The 21,654-nt window shown below is 38.9% G+C and overlaps 1 protein-coding gene across 3 annotated transcripts in view; it reads right to left on the reverse strand.

The window, feature by feature from the left end:
- The window catches only part of tenm1 (teneurin transmembrane protein 1), a 254,249-nt gene that overhangs the window by 77,603 nt on the left and 154,992 nt on the right, over positions 1-21,654 (reverse strand). For all 3 annotated transcript variants that reach the window (XM_077577571.1, XM_077577573.1, XM_077577570.1), the window contains exons 12-19: positions 18,464-18,649; positions 18,351-18,380; positions 18,111-18,257; positions 14,794-15,028; positions 13,761-13,880; positions 13,406-13,667; positions 12,313-12,598; positions 348-491 (exon numbers count right to left, since the gene is read on the reverse strand). In XM_077577571.1, coding sequence (XP_077433697.1) covers positions 348-491; positions 12,313-12,598; positions 13,406-13,667; positions 13,761-13,880; positions 14,794-15,028; positions 18,111-18,257; positions 18,351-18,380; positions 18,464-18,649 — 1,410 coding nt within the window. The remainder of the gene's footprint in view (positions 1-347; positions 492-12,312; positions 12,599-13,405; positions 13,668-13,760; positions 13,881-14,793; positions 15,029-18,110; positions 18,258-18,350; positions 18,381-18,463; positions 18,650-21,654) is intronic.

Below are 21,654 nucleotides of genomic sequence, written 5' to 3' on the forward strand. Positions count from 1 at the left end.
CCTGCTCTTTCTTCAGATTTTGTAATTATTGAGGAATCTGGTTTGAAAAGTTTTAAAACATAAATTTCAGGACTTGAGACTGCGACCAAATTGGTCACATTTTGTGAGCTATTTTTCAGCGTGTGCAAGTAGGAATTTCATCTGGTCACGTTGGTGCGATTGCATATGTTATAATGCTTCCACCAACACAGGCACTGTATTAGACATTGTGGTTAAATGTCAACCCCTACTTCAGTGTTTTCTGCCTATTGTGTATTGTGCAGTAGCATTACAGCTAGATAACAGTTTCCTAGAACAAATATACAAAATGTCAAGTTTGACTCAATATATATTTGGGACATACTTACCACTATGAATGTTGAGGGAATGATGTTTGTCCAAGGACCAACCTCCTAGGTGAGAGGGCACCAGCTCAAAACCCTGCATCAGAGCTGTTCTCCTCTCCCACTGAATAACTCCAGGGCACGATTCATACTCATAGCCGACTGACACTAAAAGCAAACATATGCACACAGATGCAGGCATTAGATTAAAGTTGAGTTCAGTTTAAACAATATTTAAACAATGTATAATTTAACCACTGAGAACTAGAGCAGGCTAAATTCATTTTTGTCTGCTTTTTTATTATTATTATTTTTTTTACATTTTATTTTGTTTTCATGAAAGTGGCATACAACATATAATAACACACATACAGTATGTACTGGCACAAAAGCTGAAGCATTACTTTTTTTTTTAGTCTTCTATCAATCTCCTAACCTCACATTAGTGGGACGTTTTTTTTGTGTGAGGTGAAGCCTAGCTTGGAAATGGGAAATGGCCCAGTGTTGCACAAATGAATCCTTGAGTGCAATGATGGACTTTCCCCTACATATCACGAAATTGGAACTACAGTATATGTCTGCATTCATCAGAAAGATACACATAAAGAGTTAGCTCACCCTAGTTGTCAGTGGCTCAATTTTATCTTTAAATAATGGAAAACTATCACATCTAACATCAACATGAGTTGGTATATTGCTTTCAAATACAAATTTTCACAAAAATGTGAAAAACACATGTATAGTTCAACATTTAATGTTAGTTATACATCTCTCTCATCTACAAATACAGTGGATATAAAAAGTTTACACAGCCCGGGCAAGTTCAAAATTTTGCAAAAACACGTGGGAAAACATGTTCTGGTCTGATGAAACCAAGTTTGAAATATTGGGCTGGAATTCCAAAAGGTACGTTTGGTGCAAACGCAGCACTGCTCAACACCAAAAGAACACCACACTGGCTGTGTAGTATAGTGATGGCATTGCACAGACCAAGTTATAGGCCATTTTGCCATTTTGGTGCCCTAAGCATAAATACTTTGTGGTGCCACACCCACCACCCACCCCTGACAGAAATGAACAATATCTGAGTATTTGTCAATTTTGCTTAATATTTATAAAATAACTTGTCAATATCATCACAAAAAATTGGTAATATAACAATTGCTAATGGGCAAACCTTTCCACCTATTTCGGTGGAGTCATGAATAGTCCCTCACTCTATTGCTTTGTGTGAATAAAGGAGAGAGGAAAAAAAAAAAGAGTAATCCTTCACTCTTGCATATTGATTCTACAAAAGTAGAATGGAACAGATTATGATGGAACATTTTATCACATTTCATGTTTGAGCATTTAATTCTTGGGCATTGTCTTCTTTGTTAATCAAATTAATATGCTATATGAGTAGAATAATAATCAAAATAAAGAATAAATCTGCATTTGTAATATATAATTCTCATAACATTCACCACAAAAACTCTGGAGCTCCTTTGAATTAGTTCCCTGCAAACAGCAGGTATTAACAGCATGAACAGAACACTAAAGAGAAAAATAATCAGACCTGCTGTAGCATTTTTATTTTTATTTTCATCAGTCATCTGTGATGATGGGGCAAATAAATAATATAATGTTTCCACGTACCCCCTGTAATGTGCTCACGTAGGACTAGTCATTGTGGTTTGGTGCACTGAATTAGTTTTTCTATGGAAATTTGAGATGTCCTACTGTGTGAGTGGTCAATGAACGCACCTTGAGTTTGCTGACAAACACGAGTTTGAGTAGGGCCTACTTGCTTTTCTTTTGCTTCTCCACGCAGCTACCGGTCGTTAAATACAAGCATTATAAAACTGAAATATAAGTATGTTGTTCGTGTCTTTAAATGAAAAGACTGGCCGTAGCAATCACACGTAGTAGTGTGACGTCATTGAGTGCGCGCTCCCGCGGCAAGGGGTACATTTTTTTCGGGGGTAAGTACATTGGCACAACACCTGTTACGCACGGGGCTCTCTCAGCCCCGCTTTGTGGAGCCTCGACTTGCCTTTACCTCCACGTACGTGAAAGAATGTATTTAAGTTCACTCAATATCGGCTCAGGAGAGGACCGCAAATTTACTCGGGGGACGAACCAGCGACTAGGCGCACTCGCATGCCCTCCAGGCACTCTCAGCCTTTGCCTTTAGCTCCGCATGCGCCCAAGAAATGTATTCAATTTCACTCAATACGGGCAATAGAGGAACACAAAATGTATGCTTTACACATTTTTATTTTAAATATTACATACTGATATTATTATAATTACTATTATTATTATTTTTTACGAGTTAGATATTTTTTTTGCCCCCCCCCCAGGCAGTTGATGCCCACCGTGCAGTGCGTGATAGGCATATGCCGAGCACCGTGTTTGTATAGGCCCCTTAATGTTTGAGATGATTTATCCTGGTGTCATTTTATACATCACAAACACTTGGCATTTGATCAGGGTTGTGTAAATTTTCTACTTGGTACATCAACTGGAACATTGTGGTCACATCACAGAAACTACAACACTCGTATCTTGTTCTGATTCTTGTGTGAAATAACATGTCCTATTTTGGTACAAATGGCTGCATGTACTATATCTGTTAGTTTTATATATAATGCATTTTTTGGTGGGTTACGTCAAAAACATTTCAAAAGCAGACTCTTCAATGAGTCTTTTCAGTGAGACACTTGACCATGTTGCATGCTGCACATGTTGCTCTCAAGTGCAGTATAATCCAGTGCATATTGATGAATTATTTTGGGGCCAGGGTTAGGATGCCTGGGTTCAACCCCTATATAGAAACATCTTTATTTCATTGATGATGTGCCTGCAGTAACAGTGAAGTTGAATTTAATCTCTCTCAAAGCTATATTGCATGTTGGGCTGAACCAGATGAAAGGCCTGTACAGCAAAACCTCATCAGTGAGTCTGTCTGCAAAGATCAGTATGAAGTAGCAGTGTAATCAAAAGGAGTCATTCTTGTATGAAAGAGCTCTAGAATTTGGTGCCTGGCCTCTTTGTTGTATTGATACACTGTGCAGCTTCCCACTGCAGCTTGACAGCAAATTAGACTGAATCAGATGACAAAAATCCAACCATATTGCTACAAACAAAATCCTGCCTTACAAAAAAAGATAAATAAAAATCAAATGACATGCTTTTTTTAGCAGATATAAAATAAACTTTTTATTTACAAGGGTTTATTATACAGGCTCAATGGGGAAAAACCTCTCAGATATTTGATGAATGAAGATGTGCAGGCTAAAAGTGTGTATTAATGCTTTGCTTACTTGAATAAAATCAGTAAGAAAAATTAAAGATAACATCATTTTTTGTCACACCCAGTTCAGAATGCGTGCATTGTATAATATTCTACACCTTTGCTGTGTTTAATGTTTAATGCTAACAATAGTCACTGCAACCATCCCCCCCTTTAAGTGTTATTATGCAAAGGAACAAAACAGCACTTCATATTCAAATCAGTAGGCCATGAGTGTGGTTCATGCAGAGGAATAATATATATATATATATATATATATATATATATATATATATATACACACACACACACAACAAAGACATTTATGAAGTGGGGATAAAAAGACAACTTGACATCTCTGACACAAATGTGGCGGATTAGGACCTGCCACTGTCAAACACTGTAGGCACTGATCTAGCTAACTTTCTTCGTTGTAGACCCACATGCATGTGAATTGACATGTACTCAAGGGATTTGAGAAGTTAAGTCAGCAGAAATATCGGTAGAGACAGTGGAATACATAAGTGGGGCATTCAGATTATGTACCAAGTCAAACATTCATTTCAAAAAGAGAGAACATTCCAAAAGGCAGGAAAGGTAAAACCAGTGACTCCAATCAATAGAGATGTGGCTAAAACAATTATATTCAGAACCTCGAAGCCTAGCTACAAATATTGCTACTATATTGCTGAATATTACTACTAAATAAAAATGTAATACCTTTCCATTCTTTTAACCCCTAGCCGTTATTGTGACCATTTTTTGGCTTTTTGTTGGTTCTGACCAAGCCATTTCAAAATAAAATACTGCCCACGAGTTGTATTGTCTTAAATTAAGCACTTTAAAATTCTGTATATAACACAACTAAAGAGCTGGAAAATAGAACAATACTACCATGAATACTATACTATACTACTATACAATACTACAGAAGCTTGGCATCAGTCTAGATCCGTCTTCATAGTTAAAATTTCAAATCCCACCTCTCATAGAACTATTTTGGTTAAGATTTGGTTAAGATCGTCACCTACCACAATGGGGACTGCGGTTTAAGATCATTGCGAGACACATGGCTGAAGTGTCCTTGAGCAACACTGAAATGCTCCCAGCTGCTTGTAGCCTCTTACAGTGTGTTCCACTAGACACTTGGCTAATTTGCATAGGACCAAGCTGAATTGTTCTACCTTCTTATTTTTCTTATTCAATATTGTTATGCATATAGGATTTAAGTTAAATAAACAGATTTTTAGTTTTAGTGACAACATTTTTGCATTCATGTTGTCTTTGTTATCTGTTCAGATCGCAGAAAGGTCTGATAGCTAGTGTTGTTCTGATACTGTTTTTTGTCCCTCAATACCGATTCCGATACCCAGTTTTGCAGTATCGGCCGATGCTGATACCGTACCGATACCTAGTTGTTGTTTTATTTTTCAATGTGAAAAAGCTGCCCTGCCATTGGTTCAGAGCATTCGCCAATACTTGGCTCGGCATGAAGTGAACACGTCACACATCAGTGAATGTCGTGCACAAGCAAGACACAAGATGCTGCATCCAAAGTCCTATATTAGTGTTGGAAACAATGGTATTGGCATGTTACTTGTTAGTACTTGCCGATACCAATACCACTGTTTTAATGCAGTATCGGACTAAGACCGAGACAAGACCATGACTATCAAAGGAAAATCACAAAAACAACATGGACAGAGTTTTTCTGCTTTACATTTCTCTTTAAAAATGAATTATTTGGTTTTCAAAGCCAAACTTCATTAGTATTTACTGCTGACATTTGTCTATTTTTGGGGGGGCGGTGCGTCTCCCATGTTCATCCACTCTCTGGGTGAAGGGGGCGTGGCACTAGTGAGCACTTGCATTGAACGTTTATCAAGGACCACAGTAGTACTGGCATTTAGACTGTTTTTGATAAATAATCCTGAGTCCGCCCTGTCCGAGACTGAGTAAAAATGCTCTTGATTCTGAGACAAGACCTTTAAAAAGTGGTCTCGAGACCAATGACAATCTCCAGAGCCACAACACTAGAACAATTGTCCTTAAACAGCACAACTGGGCTGCTTTGTTTTTCTTGAAAGACATTTTGCCAGCCTTTTCTGAGCTAATCAAGTCTTGTTGCATGAACTGATGAAGACTTCTCGGATGAGAGGTGAAACGTCTTCTAAGACAAACATGCAGTCCAGTGGCCATCGATTTAATGTCCTGAGAAAAAAATAACCTGGATAAATGAGAATATCCACAAGCGTCCTCAAAGCAGTTGTTCTATAATTACTAGGCAGGTCACAGTATTTATGCATAATGAGGAAAAAGATGTATCATTGTACTAATGAAAATCACAAAACAGTAAGGGAAGAAAAACACATTTCCAGAAAACTTAAACAAGATTGTCATGCTGTTAAAATAAATTTGTGTCAATCAGAAAACAAAGGGGTTCCTTCCAATAAAGGCATATTAAGGATTTTTCTTTCAGGCAAATCACATTTAGAGGGCAGCAAGCAGATATCTGAATCTGCTGATGTCTCCGGAATCCCACAAACCTCAATCCGGAAACATTACCGCAAATCTCAATAAGAAGAGCAAAGTGCAAAGGGAAAGTGTGTTTTCACAACCCAATATCACTACTGATATATTACACACAATTGCACACTCCCGTACAAACAATATCCACATGCACTATAGCACAAAGGTGAAAGCTTTCATTCCCCTCTGTTGAAGCCTCAGGCATGTGTTCACCCCAGCAAACAGAGCATGATCTCCCTTTCTTGCAGACTCTTTTGCTGTGTGTGTGTGTGGACATACAATCTGTGTTTACGTGGGTCGCTGTGCCAGCAAAGCACCAGAATGTCTAGAGAGGGGATGTTAAGGGGAGGACAAGTGTTCAGACGAAAGAACAAGAGGACACCGTGAGACAAGGAAGACGACAGGGGAGATGAGAATGAATGGAGAAAATAACAAGTATGGAGGATAAAACATAACCATACCGAGAAAGAAAAACAACACAAGAGGAAGGGAAGCAGGAAGGGCAAAGATGAGAGCGATATCTGTTTGGAGAAGGAGGTAAATAGAACAAGTAAAAATCTGATATAACAAAAAGTGACAGATGAGAAAGGGATGAGTGGAAAATAATAAATACAAAAGAAAACCTTTTGATTTGTCTGTGCAAAGTTTCAAAGTAGTATAAGATGAGACCTATATCTGGGAGTTTAACGTCATAAAGCAAAGTGAGCTTATATATATATATATATATATATATATATATATATATATATATATATATATATATATTAAAAAAAAGCCTTTATAGAACATATGTCAAGAGCCCTCCATGTTATTTTATGTGGCCTGTTCAAGCTCGAAAACAGTATAAGGACTTCTAGCCCTTTATAGCTTACAGTGCCCACAGACTAAATTACAGTATATGTCCCAAAATGCATCTTGAGTTTTTGATTTGCGCAATGCCTGCAGCCAGTTTCTATAAGCCGGAATTATTTCCAAGTTGAGTTATGTTGTTTAAAAAATAGTAGAGATGTGCATGAGTTTGTGTTGAATAGAGAGGAGGAAGGGTTTAAGGGTCTAAGATTTAATGCCCCAGCTTTTATAAACCAGAACATTGAACAAAGTTTTACCAAACTTCAGGGACGTAATGACTTTAGAAATCTCATGAGACTTCATTTGAGTCAGTGTAAATTATTATTTTCATGTTGTTCATGTTTTGCCTTTTTGTGAAGTCACATCAAAACAAGACTTTCAAAATCACTACAGGTAAACAAGTGGACAGACAATTGACACTGATTTGATGACCCATAATACAATAATTTAAGTAATTGTGTTTTCTATTGTATTCATTTTTATATTTTTAGAAACAGTCAATAAGCAGCGTGAACGTGTCAATGTGCAAAGGTGTTCCATATCGTTGTTTAAAGTATGTATTCTCTTTCCTTTTTGTAAGTTACACAAATGTTTGTTTATAATGCATATAAAAATGTGCATTAAAAACATGTTACAAATTGTAACATGTTTTTAATTCCCTGGCATGATATGGTATATTTACAGGAGAGATAATATGCTACATTATCATATCATGTTTAGTCTGCTGTTTATGAAAGTCTTAATAAATACTATACAAGTAACTATTAGCTATCAAATTACCAGTCTCCCTAGTTCCTCAGCGGTAGTCTTATTGAGTAGAGACATGATGGTCATTCACGTGACGTCTTCTAATCAGGATACTCGATACAGCTACCGTATGCTCATGCACAGTAATTAAAAAATCTTGAGTCATTGAACATAAGTGGCTTACTCCAAATGACAAAATGAAACTCACTTAATTGAATCACTCAGTCTATGCTAATATAATTAAGCTTAAAACAAAACAAAACAGGAGTCACTGGAAACCTGACCTTGAGTTGCTCAAAAGGGAAGTTTATATTACAAAGGTTAGACCAATATTGGGATGTCACACTAATGCCGGTAAAACTGTGTGATCAGGAGAAGATTTATAAACTTGAACTTGGACTCTTCTTTTGGAACTCATGAACATTATGAGTCTCTATGGTGTAGCTTAGAATTTCTCTATAGGCCTATATGCTAACTCCAAATGTCTATTTGTGTATGTGTAGCTCATAAATTCTCTCACTTTGTCTCCCTACATTTCCATGCGCCCAAACAACGTCCAATGTTAATGACGCACAGTAGACACATGCGACAACAACACACAAACAATTACACGCATTGCAAACTCGGAGTTTGTTATATTTTTTGCTTTCAAAGACTTCATCCAGCGACACAACAAAATATGTGTGTATTCAAATTACAGATGCAAAGAGTCATGATCAGGAAGTTGGACTTGACTTGGAACCTAAAGACTTGGACTTGAGACCTGACTTAGCCTTATAGAGACTTGTGCCCATCTCTGTTTGCCACAGAACTTCATATTTTTCCATCTGAACCTTCTTCTGCATTCTCCTCTCAAACACCAACTCCTAGCTATCAACCTCCTCTTAGGTTAAAAAATAAATAAATCAAAATGGCGGACTTCCTGTTAGGTTTAGCATATGGCTACAGAATACGTTTTTGTAAGTCTTAGGCTGATAGGTTTGCCTTCCAATTTTCACAAATATAGCTGATTGCAAATGCTTCATAAAACTGTGTAGAGGGCACTATTGAGTCATTTATTGGAAATTGCACAAGACATTTAAAAAATATTCATGTTCATGACAGGTCTGATGTGCGTGTAAAGTTTCATGAGCTTTCGCACATGTTTAGACTCAGGAAAAGGAGCATTTTTCTTTGCAAACAATGCATCGTTACAAGTGCACCAAAATAAAAAACTTTCGATACATTTTCATCTTCAGCATCTCAAGTCTTAAGATGATCTGAAAAATTTGGAAGGAGAAGTTCGTTAAAATATGACCCCTAGAAAGGCCCCCAAAAATCGAGACAAATTCCAAAGTAAATCAAAATGGCGGGATTCCTGTTGGGTTTAGCATATAGCTCCAAAATACTTTTTTTGTGCGTCGTGGGCTGTTACATATGCCTCCAAATTTTCTTGGCGATACAGTTACATGAAACGTACTACCGGGAATGCATCGTTAGAGAGGAATTTTGGAACGCAAAATGTGATGTCCCGGCCCTGGGGGACTTCCTTTTAGGTCTAGCCTATGGCTTCAAAATACTTTTTTTTTGTACGTCGTAGGCTCTTATATAAACTTCCAAATTTCCGTGCCTCTCGGTTATTCGTACAATTGGGAATGCTTCGCTAAGAAGGATTTTTCCCCCCGTTGCAACAGCGTGCGACGGAATAGAAAGCTTTCAATAACTTTTCATCTTCAACATCTTAAAATAAAACACAGAGTTTAAGACGATCGGATACATTTTGTAGGACGAGTTTGTTTCGTTAAAACATGACCCCTATGAAACAGCCCACAAAAATGGCAACTAATTCCAAAGTAGCATATGGCACCAAAATTGTTTTTTGTATTTTTGTTTTTTTGAATTGATCGTGGGCTGTTACATATGCCTCCAATTTCCCGAGCCTCTGGGTGCTTTATACAACCGGGAATGCTTCATTAAGAAGGATTTTTTTCCCTTTGCCAACACTGAATGCCACGGCAACAGCGTGCAACGAAATAAAAAGCTCTCAATAACTTTTCATCTTCAACATCTTAAGATGAAACACACCAAGTTTGAAGAGGATCCGATACATTCTGTAGGAGGAGTTCGTTAAAATAAGACCCTTATGAAATGGCCAATAAAATGGCAACAAGTTCCAAAGTAAATCAAAATGGCAGACCTCCTGTTAGGTTTAGCATATGGCTCAAAGATAGTTTTTTTGTACCTTGAGGGCTGTTACATATGCCTCCAAATTTTCTTGGCGATACAGTTACATGAAACGTACTACCGGGAATGCATCGTTAGAGAGGAATTTTGGAACGCAAAATGTGATGTCCCAGCCCTGGGGGACTTCCTTTTAGGTCTAGCCTATGGCTTCAAAATACTTTTTTTTTGTACGTCGTAGGCTCTTATATAAACTTCCAAATTTCCGTGCCTCTCGGTTATTCGTACAATTGGGAATGCTTCGCTAAGAAGGATTTTTCCCCCCGTTGCAACAGCGTGCGACGGAATAGAAAGCTTTCAATAACTTTTCATCTTCAACATCTTAAAATAAAACACAGAGTTTAAGACGATCGGATACATTTTGTAGGACGAGTTTGTTTCGTTAAAACATGACCCCTATGAAACAGCCCACAAAAATGGCAACTAATTCCAAAGTAGCATATGGCACCAAAATTGTTTTTTGTATTTTTGTTTTTTTGAATTGATCGTGGGCTGTTACATATGCCTCCAATTTCCCGAGCCTCTAGGTGCTTTATACAACCGGGAATGCTTCATTAAGAAGGATTTTTTTCCCTTTGCCAACACTGAATGCCACGGCAACAGCGTGCAACGAAATAAAAAGCTCTCAATAACTTTTCATCTTCAACATCTTAAGATGAAACACACCAAGTTTGAAGAGGATCCGATACATTCTGTAGGAGGAGTTCGTTAAAATAAGACCCTTATGAAATGGCCAATAAAATGGCAACAAGTTCCAAAGTAAATCAAAATGGCAGACATCCTGTTAGGTTTAGCATATGGCTCAAAGATAGTTTTTTTGTACCTTGAGGGCTGTTACATATGCCTCCAAATTTCCATAGCTCTAGGTAAAACGTACAACCGGGAATGCTTAATTAAGTAAGAATTTTGAAACACAAAATTTGATGCCCCACCTTTGGGGGACTTCCTGTTAGGTATAGCATTTGGAACCAATATACTTTTTTTGTAGGTCATAGGCTATAACATTTTCTCCATTGATTTCATTGTTTGAAGCAGTTATAGATGAAAGAGGAGAATTTCAAAGTCTCCTTTCACCAGTGGATAAGAGATGTGATGATCACAGCATGCACAACGCCAATTACGCCTGCTACAAGCTACAGTATGTTGGAAAATAAACAAGTAATTGTAGCGTTCGTTGGTGAGTAACATACCCACATACAGAAAGAATGCTTCAATTCTCCAGTCCCAATTAGATTCGCTTCATTTTACTTTTCAAATGCTAACTCTTTGACACATCTGCTCCTGGCCCCATTTTGATGATACACCTCATCCTCAGCTCCTCCAGCCATCCATCCATACTATCACAGACAGTCCAACAGCGCCAACATTTCCACTGACCAACATGGGGCTGTTGCAAAAATGTTGCCCACTTAGGCCACTTTGTCTATAATTCATTTGATAATTTTATACATTTTCATGTACATTTAATACCTTTAAAAAATATTTTACCATGTTAATGACATCGCTTGTGCTTTGGGCTCAAGTAATGATCAATCATGCCTCAGTTTGTGGGCGTCACTTGACCAAACCCAGAAAAAAGGTGAGTAGGTGAGCTGTGATTGGTCGTTATCTGAGTTCCTAGCATCCGTGATGTCATTTTCAGTCGACCGCAAGTGGCAAAATGTGTTTTCCAAGGTATTAATTGTACATGAAAAATAACTAAGTTATCTGATTATAGACACAATATTCACTTTTTATTGCTGGAAATGGCTAAATGAGTCAAGTATACTTTTAACAACGGATCCACATGACGTACAATAAACATTAAATGACAAAAAAAAGGTGGAAGAATACAAAGTAAAGTAAAAATTTATCATAGCTGCCTCCTCAAAGGTCTTTTTTGTTACTTTGTTAATGGCGTTCACCACCTGTTGGGTGATTTTAGATTGCACTTCTTTTACTTTGCCACTTGGGCGTTTCACCCATCTGCTTCTGTGTCCAAATTCTACTCGTGTCACAACAGGTTTTACAATATATGGTGCAATACGGCCTCACAATCAAATACACTATATAAACAATTCAAGGCAATGAGTCCTGTTATTTTATCGTATTCAGACCACGTTCATTTAATTTTTTGTCTTCTGTTTTGATGATGAGGTATAATTTGTCTAACACACAGCAAATTAATTAGCTTTGAGCCCAATTTGGGGGTGGGGGTCTTTTTTCAGTGCTTTTCTGTTCTAGCGAGTTGCCGTCTACACCCACTAAACATACCCACTCAGTGCACTTGGGAAAAAAAATGTTTGAATGTGCTATGTAAAAAAGATGACTTGAATTGACTAAAGACAACAATGAAAGTAATAATGAACGTTTTATTTTTCAACCTACCAGTTGAATGAGTGAGTCCCCACACCTCCTGGCCATAAACATCAGTTTTGTTCCAGACCAGCCTGTGGACCAGACCAGGGCCAGCAGGGTACCAGCGTTGGTACAACCTTCCCTGGACTGAAGCTCTAACATGCACCTTAGACAGACCGCCCAGAGGGGAGATGGGAGAGGACGCGGATGGAGGTGTGAGGAGGATGCGCAGCAAGGAGAGGTAACCTGCAGCTCGGGTACTCAAATAATTCAGCTTCATGAAGGCTCCTGGAATCGCAACTTCTTCCTGCACTGCCTGCAGGAGAACGACAGACAAAAATAACGTTTTAGGGGAGATGAAAAATAGGTTTGATCACTGTGTTATATGCAAATTGGTGCGACTGGAAAGGGCATCACAAATCTGCTTCTGTTGAGATTCCTCATTGACTGCAACAACATGATTCCATCATTGTTTCTTAAATGGCATGTTTTAAGGTTTCAATTAACTTTGAATAAAATATATTGACAGAATTCCCGCCTCTGGTAAAATACATGTTCTATTGGCTTAAGGTCTGGTGACCGACTTGGCCAGTCTAAGAGCTTCCACTTGTTCGCCCCCATTAAGTCCTGTGTTCGTGTGTGTCTAAATGTAAATGCCGTGAAATAAAAGCTGGAATTCTGAACTTTTGTCTTGTATTCATCTTTTGAAAGTGTCTTCAATAGACAACAAAAACAAAGGAATTGAACTTGCCATTCCAATACTTTTGGAGGAGACTGTATAATAGATAAGGTACAAAATGACCATGCTTGTTTTCTTCCCATCTAGTCGTTTTTTAACATAAAAGTTGCAGAAAAAGTTTACAATGTGAAGTTAACTGCACAACAAAACCATTAATGCTTTTTTTGAAACAGATTAGATATGATTCTCTATGGCACCATTTTGTATGTGAATTGTGCTTTGCCTTCTTGGCAGGAGCAGACCTCGGTCCCAATGAGTTTTTATTTTCGCGTTAAATAAAGGTTTTGAACATGATAACCATGACATAGCTAACTTTAATATGAATGCTATTGCTGTATTTAATGCTCAAGTAAAAAAACAACAACTGTACTTAAGTAGGCCTACCTGAAGCTCTGGTACAGCAGGACCCTTCTCTGCACATGTCCCTGTATATCTAGGTAGTGGGTATGGCAGGACCAGAGGATAAGGACTCAAAACAGTCCTAATATCACATGTTGGAGGCTGCACTTCTTCCCTGGACATAATGACCTGATCCAGAACCAGGAAATTGTTGTTTGGGGTCCAGACAGTGCGTGTTTGCGGCAGGAAAGGCGGGCGGTGGAACATAAGAGTCACTGACATTGCACCCAAAGTCACCAGGTCATAACTAAAGTGTCGGAAAAGTGAATTCAAAAAACAAGATTAGGAGAGGAAAAGGAAACAAGCTTTTGCATGTGTGTGAGTGTGTCCATTTTTGCACCTTCCATCCTGTCGACTGATGGTGTACCCGTACTCGGGATGCTGAGGGAAGGTGATGTTGACGCCAACCAAAGAAGAGCCATCTTGCAAAGCAACATTGCCTCGAATCACAGCAACACGACTGGCATAACAAAGACAGAAAGCAGTTGGATAAAATTATACAAGGACACACAAGAGGTTAAGATGATAGCTTTACAACGACAATTATTGTCTGAGAAGGGATGCATGTTGTGATGCGCTTGCCAAATGACCATGTGCTTTAGCAAAACTATTTGTGTAATTCTCAGTAAGTTTGATCAAACTCGTCATTGTGGACAAGTAAATCCTTTTTGAATGATTATATTACATATATTGCATGTGTGCCATAAACTGCTCTCTACCCAGTCATGGGGTAACTAACGACCTATTTTAGAAACCCTCTGAAATTTTCAGTGTCATTACTACCAACGTTTTGTCTTTCTTTAATGGAGGCTGAGGCAGTGGCTAGTTGCACAGTAACAATGTCATGTAGGCCTAATCAAATGTTTAATGATTTGTCATCATAATGTGTGTAATTGGATGTTGTCAAGATCCACTCAGTCATATATATATATATATATATATATATATATATATATATATACATATATGAAAATTTAGACACTTCAGTTAACCTACTATGCATGTTTTTTGGAATGTGGGAGGAAACCGGAGAACCCGGAGAAAACCCACGCAGGCACGGGGAGAACATGCAAACTCCACCCCTAGGCCTAAGCCCGGACTCAATGTCCCGTCCTAAGCGCTGTGAGGTGAACGTGCTAACCAGACAGTCACTGGTGAGACTGCCTCTTTAAATCTGTGCTGGCCAGACCTCACCACATGCATGCATTTAACCGATAATTTAAGACCACTATACTGAGATATTCACTTAATTATCTTCTGTTCTTGTATTTTAACAATTGACAATCCAAGGACACAGTCATACAAAACAAATAAGGGAAGGACTTTGCATGCACATGGTGACCCAGACTCGCAAAGAGTAAACAAGCACATACCTGGTATCAAAGGGCACATCTCCAGGGAGAGTGTGTGTGGCTGCTTTGCCAAGAAGAAAGTGTATGCGGTGGTAGAAACTGTGAGTGTGTGTATTAACTGGGGAAGGGGGTGCAGTTGGGGGCAATGGGCTCCGTTGCAACAGGGCCATGGGGTCAGCCGAGCCGCGGCACAGGGGGTCAGAGCCACAGCTTAGCTGCTCGCAACAGTCTGGATCCACACAGTCAATCAGACCATCTGATGTACACAGAAGCAATGTCAAGAGATCACATTAAAAAAATATACAGTATAATAATGAGATACCGTTTAACAACAATTTTTAAGACCAGCACTTACATTTGTATTATTATATGACTATATTATTTTTGTAATTTGTCACTGGAGGTTAAAGCTAGTTAAAGCTACGAGAACACATTTGCATACAGTTTTCAAGAGGTATTTACTGTATATTGCACTTTAGTAGTAGGGAAAAGATAGAAAGAGGATACCATAAAACCTCTGCCAGAAAAACTTCTGCACCTCCAGCCAATGAGGAGCTCAACAAAGAAGATGTAATCTGAGACAATGAACGTGCATCACCATTATCACAAAGATAAATCAAATTAGATTCTTTCATCAAGCCCGTTTTATATTGCTATAAATCAGGCATTTGTCGGCACAATTATTTGAATGTGAGCCATAAAAGTCCAGCGTAAACAATGGGCTGCTGATAAAAGCCAAAGCAGCAGGTAACAGGAGCCAGGCTGGCATTTGTGCTTCCTATTTCAGGCTTGTCTCTCAAAAGGCAGGAAGCAGTGCTGACATTTAAATGCATCTGACCACAGAGCAGAGAGCTAAAGGCCAACAATATTCTATTATAACCTCCTCCTACAAAGGTGGCCGAGTACAATAATTCATTTCCATACCATTCAACACTCCGGCTTGAAAGAACACAATTAATTGAATTTGCTACATCGTTGCCATTAAAAGGACAACGTTTGTAATTACTATGCATAGGTGGCAATTGAAATACACAAAGGAGCAAAGTATCGATTATAGTGCAATGCATATGCAGTGTAAATGTTTGACTGTGTCAGTCGGCTGTACTCCGTATGCAATGTTTAGTTTTTTCTTCCAAATGGAAGAACCCTGCTCTAACTTCTGGCATTTTTTCATCTCTGTATAGCTTCAGAAACAAAATAATTGCTTCAAAAGACAGATATGTAAGCATTACCAGCAAGCGCTATATCAGGGGTAGGGGAACCCTGGTCTTAGAGAGCCACCGTCCTGCCTGATTTCCATGTCTTCCTCCATCAACACACCTGATTGATGAACAAGATCGTTATCAGGCTTCTATAGAGCTTGCTGATTAGCTGATCAGTTGAGTCAGCTGTGTTTGAGGAGAGAGACATGGAAAATAGGCAGGACAGTGGTTCTCGAGGACCAGGGTTCCCTATCCGTGAGCTATATTATGATATTTGAAAAGCCAAAGAGTGAAGTGGCTCGAGTGAAAGACTGGTAGCCTGAATGAGATCCGTGATACAGTATATTGCATGAGTTCTTTCTTTGCAATGTTCTCTCTGCAATGTAGCATCTTGTAATGTTTTTTACTGTTTTCCTGCCTGTCAAAATGACCATGCCCATTTACAGAGAGTAAATAAATTTGATTATATTAAATTAAGTTCTTTAATTGATAGAAAGTTGGACAGGCATTGTACGGTTAGTATTTTTAGTTGACTAGCTTCTGGAAAAAAAAAAAAAAAAAAAAAATAATAATAATAAAATATATATATATATATATATATATACTGTAGGCAGACAGTCTATCACTAACCACTATGTGCATGAAAAACACTTTTAGGACAATTCATATACTATACTATATCGTATTAAATATGGATGGGCGAGTACTATGGGGCCGATACCTGAGCCATATTTCAAGGTATCGGTACTCGTGTCGGCCAATAACAGTATTGGCCTCTCCCTTTTGTGGTCGTTTTACAATCAGGAACTAGAAATTAGAATAATAGAAAATTGCCATTAATTAATGATTTAACCACCACTTCCCCTACTCTCCTATTCAACACGATCGCCGATCAGCCGATCATCATTTGCCCGTGATGCATTAACACTCCATTGCGCTGATCTCTACGTACGCCCACATCAATATCTGAAAATATAAAAATTGATCGCACCAATATTTTGTATTTTACTTTATAAAACCTTGATCCAAGGTCACTTTCTGATAATTTCAACTTTTTGCATTTGCCATGGTGTTCTTGGTGCAAATTTAGCATTGCCATAAGTGGTAAATCAGGTGCAAATTGCACTCAGCTGTCAAACTTTGTGGGTGTGTTTGCACTGGTATATAATTGGAGCAATATTCTTTAAGAGGGAGAAAACTGAAAAATAAAGATGCGATTTATAGCGCTATCGATGGATGCAGTGTATTTTTGGTTGACTTGGCCCTGAGTAGATCTAGTGTGGCGGCGTGGTTCAGGGTGTAGAGATGGTCGTTCAGTAACCAGAAGGTCAACTGTTCGATCCCTGCTCTCCTCAAGTCATGTGTCGTTGTGTCCGTGGGCAAGGCACTTCACACACATTGCCTCCAGTGCTAATCACACAGGTGTATGGAAGGTGCGAATGTTTGGTGGTGGTCGGAGGGGCCATAGGCGCACACTGGCAGCCACACTTCCATCAGCCTGCCCCAGGGCAGCTGTGGCTACTTAAGTAGCTTCCCGTCACCACAGTGTGAATGTGTGAGCGCATGAATAATGCAACCACTGTGAAGCGTCTTTGAGTGTCCAAAAAAGTGCTATATAAATCTAATGCATTATTATTATTATTATTAAAAATAATTTACCATTCAAATTATTCCAAAGTTGTCCAGTAAATTTATTACATACCGCTTTCATTGGTACATTTTAAGTGTGAAATTCCTTTATACGTATCTTTACAACATTGATAATAAAAAATAAAATAAAATGTGTAAGTGTTTTGTTGTTTTTTAAACCTATGGCTCTCTGGGCAGGGTGTGGAGAGGATGTTAAATGTATTTATATATTTTATCCCAGCAGGTGTTATGCATATCAGATATTTAGCTGCGAGAAGACAAAAAATGTAAATGCACACCCACACACAAACTCTTAAGCAATGACCAATAGGACTCCACAGGCTTCGCAGCAGGACTGGGACAACACAGAGAGGAAGTGAAGGAAGGACAATGAAGCGGATTCTTTTTGGCTATTGAATTAAAGGAAAGGAGTGCAAGGAAGACAGAAATAAAAGGTAACAAAGACAGTATAGAGATAGAAAATGATAGATGGTGATAGAATGTCACCTCCGTCGTTGTCTGTTCCATCACTGCAGTCAGTTTCCATGACAACACTGCATCCAGGCCCGCTCCATCCAGCCTGGCAGACGCAGCGCCAGCCACTCTGCTCCAGGGTACAGCGCCCGTGCCCGCTGCACAACCCTGGGCAGCCATCTGAAGATGACACACATACACACATACACACAGTCATTGCAATGTGTTCAAAATTTGGAATACTTGTTATAAATAAAAATAATTAAAAACTACCTTTCACAACAATGTCCAAATCATGAGCAACTGCGGAGGAAAGAAGTGACAATGACACCATTTTCCAATCCAAATATCACAACGAATAATTAAAATCTCCCACGCGCGCTCACCAATGTTGCAGTGTTCTCCCTCCCAGCCGGGTTGGCAGATGCAAGTCCCATCGTGGCACTGGCCGTGTTCTTCGCAACGAGGATGGCACGCTCTCTGGTCGCACAACATGCCGAGCCAACCCTCCTCACACTGGCACTGGCCCTCTGAGCAAACACCATGACTGCCACATGGCACTGGGCACAGCTCTGCCAGCGAGGTAGGTGGGGGTGCGGGGGCGAGACAAGCGTGTTAGTGTGAGAGGAGAAAAGAATGGGCCAAGCAGATGGAGAAAATTAAGAATTGAAAGAAAAAGTCAGAGTTGCATTGAATATGGAGGGAAAACAAAGTTTACTGTAATTCAGATTTCAGGCAGAAGCACCACTTCATGGTAGGAGGAATAATGTTATTTTGTTCACAATTTTCTGTTCTCTAAAACAGTGGTTCTTTCTTAACCTGGGTTTGATCAAATCCCAGGGGTTCGATGAGTCAGGCTCAGGGGTTTGGTGGAGGTCAAGACAATATGCCTGACTCAAATGTTTCGTAATGATACACCCCACTTGGCCATCTTTGGCTGCAGGTGATCATGCTACATTGTGGCCTATACTGTATGTGCTGTAGGGAATTTGGTGTGCCCAGTTGTGATGGTACATTGTGTGATTTCCGTATTATTGTAATCCCTTCATACTAACAAAACTCACATGTGTAACGGAATGCATGGTGTTCCACAGGGTTCAATTTTGGGCCCTCTGCTGTTTTCACTGTATTTGCTGCCACTTGGTTACATCTTAATATAAAATAGGGGTGGCTGTTTTAAAGTGCTCTAAATATAGTTGAGTTGAGTAACAGGGCTCAGCGTCCTAACTGCGTGATTTGCTGTGTCAAGTTGAGCAACTCTAGTCTCGCACAGCTATATTGCAAAACTAAAGGATTGGATGTAAAGGCTACTCTCCCCGTTCGTTTTATTCACCAGTACTGTAAACCCTATGGCTTGATTTTTTTTGGGGGGGATCATATTTTATTTTTCAATAAAGAAGAGTTGAATGAATGCACATAGGAAACTGGTGGGGTTCAGTGCCTCCGACAAGGTTAAGAACTACTAGAAGAGTGAATAGCGCCATACCAAACAAATGACTCATATTTGCACTGCATTTCAAAACCCAGAGGCCTGAAATCCAGCTCTTGGCAGAAATGTTAAAACATTTTCTTCCTGTCCTCTGTTTGATTTTCTGTATCCAATTTCTCAACAATCGTTTTATTCCTTACCTCGTCTTGCTTGTCTATTTTACTTTTCCACTCTCTCTAGAGGAAAAAACGTCATCTGTGAGTAAAGCGAGCAAAGTGCTAGAGGCTCACGAAGACCACTTACCTAGCCCACTAAGAAGTAATTTTAATTTAAATATACATTGCACAGAGAGGGTGGGAAAAGTGGATAAAAGGAGTTTTCAACTCTCTATTAGAGTTACATTTAGATATGCTTGGGCAAGAATGGAGAATTGTAGTGTTCTTTTTCATAAAGACATCATAGAGAGTGGATTCGTGCTTGCATCATAGATAGATATTCAGATATTCAGCCATGGTCTGTCATTGTGACGGCATACGGTATATCACAGTAATAAGGCGTCCACACTCTTGAGGGCAAGTGCTAATGCCAATTGCCCATAAATCATCTTTGCCAAGACCAGCATTAACTTTATGTGGTGGAAAGCCTTAAAACGGACATTTTGCCATCTGTCAAAGGACACTGTAATGAGGACAAAGATGAGGCGTGTACCACACGCTATAATTTCAACATTGTTGAATACCCTGTTACTGTGTTTGTCTGTTGATGGTGAATGTTATGCGCAGGCAGAGCATTGAAGGCATTCCACTTGAAAAAAATCTCAAACCACTTTATTGGAAAAAATAAATCATGAAAGTATTTATTTGGCACGAGTAAATGCCAACTTTCTCCAATTTACATTCTTGGAGCAGCCTTGATTGAAAAATAGCTTCCTTTTTTCCATCTCTTACATCTTTGTTCTTCCATCTTCTAAAGTGGCTGAAAGAAATTTGTGTGATTGCACTTTCAGCGTACTATCCACTGTAAAGTGGTTGCACTGCCTCAATCATGAGCATACAAAGTGACCACAAGATACAACTGCACAATACAAGATCCAATAGAGCAGCATGAAATGTTTTACATTTACAAAGATAATAATTATTTTGATAGGAACTAATCACTTTCTTGTCAACCAATATCAATCACCATGTTTGTTATAGAGAAAATTTTGATGAATTCATCCCCTTTACTTTCTCACTGTAGCTTGAGAAGCCACACCCATTTTTTTTAAATAAACTGTGCAATCAAGTTTGTTTATTTGCTGTGACATATTTTCCAAGAGCAACATCATCTTCAGAATCCATCCTCATAACGTTCAAAATGGCGTGCACGAGAAATACAATAGTTTTCACATTGCATCATGAAAACTCCAGCACTGCAAGCATTTATTCCAAAAGAAGAAAAAAAAAGTGTCACAATGACAGATATATATGAATGGACTAACAATGAGGCTTACTCGCCGCCGCGAGAAGTGAAGAGACGAGCGGCCAGCCTAGGTTGCCACTCACTAAGGCTGCCTAACTTGAATATGCTATTTCTCTGTGGTGTTTTCACATGATATTTTCTGTCTCTGGCAAAAACATCACTGTGAATGCTATACAGTTTTACTAATATGATGGGGAGAAGCTCTTCATGCACATTTCATGCGATTACACAATCTGTTGCGCCATTTTGTAAGGGTGTCTGAATTTCCAAAAGAAAAAAAGTGATACATTCAAACTTACCCACAATGCACTTCAGACGCATATTTAGCCCATTTTGGGGGGTGCTTCAGCATATATAAAGATAGCTATAGATATACAATAGAGCTTAAAAGTAGTATTTAAACAACAAAAATACAGGACACCCCCCCATTTGACTCAAAATGGTTTTGATCCACCTGGACCCCTTCACCCTCTGCTTTTGCAGAGAAACAGAGCACGTTGTCCTCCAAGAGTCCAGTGAGTCACGGTATGTCTGTCTAGTTGAGTGAAAGTGTTCCTTAATTTCACCAGGATATGTGAAAAGTTTCTTACCTCCTACCACCATTATTTTCATTACTAGTCTGCTTTTTTGCTCCCCTAAACGTCTTTATAGCACACCTAAACCTCTGATCCCAGAATTGCCCTGCCG

This window comes from Vanacampus margaritifer, chromosome 10 (genome assembly GCF_051991255.1).
Source record: "Vanacampus margaritifer isolate UIUO_Vmar chromosome 10, RoL_Vmar_1.0, whole genome shotgun sequence".
Classification (NCBI taxonomy): domain Eukaryota; kingdom Metazoa; phylum Chordata; class Actinopteri; order Syngnathiformes; family Syngnathidae; genus Vanacampus; species Vanacampus margaritifer.